The sequence below is a fragment of the Tupaia chinensis genome, unplaced genomic scaffold (assembly GCF_000334495.1).
Source record: "Tupaia chinensis unplaced genomic scaffold, TupChi_1.0 Scaffold000623_1, whole genome shotgun sequence".
Lineage (NCBI taxonomy): Eukaryota > Metazoa > Chordata > Mammalia > Scandentia > Tupaiidae > Tupaia > Tupaia belangeri.
This window is the reverse complement of record NW_006160143.1, coordinates 1,005,382-1,008,844: the sequence shown is the minus strand read 5'-3', so window position 1 is coordinate 1,008,844 and position 3,463 is coordinate 1,005,382. Positions and strand designations below refer to the sequence as shown.

The 3,463-nt window shown below is 38.4% G+C and overlaps 1 protein-coding gene across 1 annotated transcript in view; it reads left to right on the top strand.

Moving 5' to 3' along the window:
• The window catches only part of SPTA1 (spectrin alpha, erythrocytic 1), a 94,094-nt gene that overhangs the window by 48,343 nt on the left and 42,288 nt on the right, over positions 1–3,463 (top strand). The window contains exons 34-36 of the mRNA XM_006159071.3: positions 414–551; positions 734–838; positions 2,001–2,209. Coding sequence (XP_006159133.1) covers positions 414–551; positions 734–838; positions 2,001–2,209 — 452 coding nt within the window. The remainder of the gene's footprint in view (positions 1–413; positions 552–733; positions 839–2,000; positions 2,210–3,463) is intronic.

Below are 3,463 nucleotides of genomic sequence, written 5' to 3'. Positions count from 1 at the left end.
TAAACTTTGACCTGTGGTTAGTAGTCTTCTTTCTCATTGTTGCACAAGGGATTAAAAAATCAGTGATTGTCTGGCCTTTTGCTCCCATTATACTCAGTACTTAGAACTTCAAGAAAGTCTTAGATTTTAATTCCTAAGTCTTAATTATGCATGTTTTATATTTTCTATCCTTTCTTCCAAGAATTTTTGCATTTAGACATCAGTCCCTGTAATCAGGCCAGAAACCTTTTTCAAATTTTTTCTTTAGTCCGACACCTCCTGTTGTTTTCCCAAAGCATAACTGGTTTGAAATGTGTGACATTCAAATGCAAGCAGATTTTACCTAGTTTCTAATTCCAGAATTATCCTACATTGTCATCTCAAGTTTTCAGGGGTCCTGAAGATGTGATGGTTCCTCTTTTTCTTTGGGTTAGGGACAAGTAGAAGAGCTGAAAAAACACTGGGACCATCTGCTTGAGAGAACTAATGACAAAGGACAGAAACTCGATGAGGCTAGTCGCCAACAGAGGTTCAATACAAGCATTCGAGACTTCGAGTTCTGGCTGTCAGAGGTAATTAGACCTGGACATGGTGGGAACATGAAACTTTAATAAATTCTTCTCACATAAGTGAAATTGTTTATGAACAACTTCCTTGACTCTATCTAGGAAAATTTGGGGACGAAGCTGCTAATTTGTTCTCCTAAAGACAGTTTTCATCTGGCAGCTTTATTGCTTGTTTCCTAATTCCTCAGGCAGAGGCACTACTGGCCATGAAAGATCAGGCCAGAGACTTGGTTTCAGCTGGAAATCTACTCAAGAAGCATCAGCTATTGGAAACAGAGATGTTGGCTCGAGAGGTAAGTGGTGATGGAATCCCATTTCTTTGAGCACAATGGGAAATTTTCCTCCCTCTCATTTTAGACTACCATTACTTTGTAAGATCAAACTCAAGGTTTTCAACTAGTGGTGATTTTTTTTTTCTTTTCTTTTAGAGGAAGAGTTTTGCTATAGGGTGTATGCACTCCCCAGAGAGACAAAGAGACAAAATGTGAGAAATCATCCCCTAAAGGGTATGGCCATACTGAAGTACCTTCTCCTCCAGTCTCCTCTCGGGATTTTGGGGGATTTGGGACATGCATGCACACACACCCAGTGTGACTTTCAAGCCACTGGGTGTAAGACATTTCTCATACTCCCTCTCTCTGTCTCTCTCTCTAGTGAGCACATGTACCCTATGGAAAAAAAAAAACTTAAAAAAAATATGTGCTGAGTGTTAATTTCATTTGAGGAATGTTATATTATCAGTATTATCTGGTACTAGTGATACACAGAGAAAGGGCAATAAGTCAGACTTCCTAAGTTCAAGAGTTCAGGACTTGATAGCATTTCCTATTAGTATAGTACCATATGGTTACAAATGATTGCTCTCCAAGACCTTATTTTGTAGTTGGGGAGAAAAAGCAAATACAGGCAAAAATACCCGAAGAAGGCAAGAGCAGGGCTAAGTGTACAGTTTTTGTTTTGATTTTCTGGATTCTGCATTCCTAAGGAGGTACAGAAGCTTTGTCAGGAGAAGATAAATTGATTATATTCTTAAAAATGGAATAATCATAATTATAACCATATAGAAAATCTGTATAAAACATTCCTGTTACTCCACCCTCAGTCTCTCTCCTGAAAAAAAAAAAAGACAAATAAACAAACAAAAAGGCAATCTGTCTCAAAGAATAGGAATCCTTTAAGTTACTACTATTGCTTTCAGTTGCCTTTGAGTTACCAGTATCATATCATATGGTTTGAGTAACATAGTTATGCAATCTGTGTGGCTCAATGACCTGGCCCTTATTCAGCACACATTGATGTGCATATGACATGTAATAGTGTATAACACCAACTTCAACATCTTCAAAAGCAATCTGTTTGATCCAGTATTTAAACCAGAACCAGAATAGTGGTTAAAGTCTAGGGTCTCTGTAATGTCTGTATACTTCTGTTCACTGAGCCCATTATGCTTCCTAGGATGCCCTTAAGGACCTGAATAAGTTGGCTGCAGATCTGCTCTCCAGTGGGACCTTCAATGTTGAACAGATTGTGGAGAAAAAGGAAAGTGTCAATGAGCGCTTCCTGAATGTTCAACACTTGGCAGGTGCACACCATGAGAAGCTGAAAGAGACCTATGCCTTGTTCCAGTTCTTCCAGGACCTAGATGATGAGGAATCCTGGATAGAGTATGTACCACTGACTTGTGATGCATGGTCAATCCAAGAGAATAGATAATTCACCAAATGTTCAAATTTACACTAAGGTGAAATATGTAATTGCTTCTTGAAGTCGATATTACTTCTTTTTAAGTTTTTTTAAGTTTTTCCCACAGGGTGTGTGCACTCACCAGAAAGAAACAGAGAAAGAGAGAGGTAAAGTGAGAAATCACTCCTGAGAGAGGTGACCACACTGCAATCCCTTCTCCTCCATTCTCCTCTTGGGATTTTTGGCATACACACACACACACACACACACACACACACACACACAGGTATGGCATTATTTTCACGCCTCCAGGTCCAGGACTCGAACTGGAGTTCGCCATGTGGGAATCCAGTGCTTTAATGACCAAACTATCAGCTAATCTCCTGATATCACATCTTTATCATCATGTATAGCTCTTCCTACAGTCAACATTGGTTGTATTTTTTTCCAAATTTCCTCACAAGATGTCTTGTAACAAGAGATCAGTATGTAGGGGGTGGGAAGCAGTTTACATACATGCTGGAAACAAAGTTAAGAAGCCACATATATTTATTTCAGATGGTTCATAAATAGTATACTTTTCACAAGGACAGCTCAGATTACTACTTGTATATCCAGCGTATTTTGTGTGACACTGAAATGGATAACAGAGAATGTATACAGTATCTGCCATGGTTTTATGATTAATTCTATTGTCATGTTGAGGAAATATGATTGCCAAAATATTGATAAATCAAATTATTTTGTCTGTATCCCATTTACCCTTTCTTATGTCTTCTACAAGTCTGTGCTGATTCTTTTATTTTCTCTAGTTCATTCTTTTATTTCAAGAGAGAGAGAGAGAGAGAGAAAAGGATAAGCAACAGGGTCTTATGCCACTATCCCTTCCCTGGCCCTTCAGTCAGCCAGTTTCATGGCCTTGCATGTGCCAAGAATGTACAGTTTGATCCAGGAACTGAACCCCAATCTTTCATATGGCTTCAATCATTGAAAAATTGCCCTACTGCTGCATCATCACAAGTCAACTGAGATCAACAGACTTTTTCTATGTATTTATTTTTCATACATTAAAATGCTATATATCATTTAGATTGTGAAGAGACTTTACCCAGCATTATATACACCACAGTCCAGTCCAGTTGAGACCACCATACACATCCTTGCCAATAAATAATAAACCTTATCTGTGTACCACAAGTGTCTTACCTTTCTCTTTCCCCTCTAATTTCCTATGC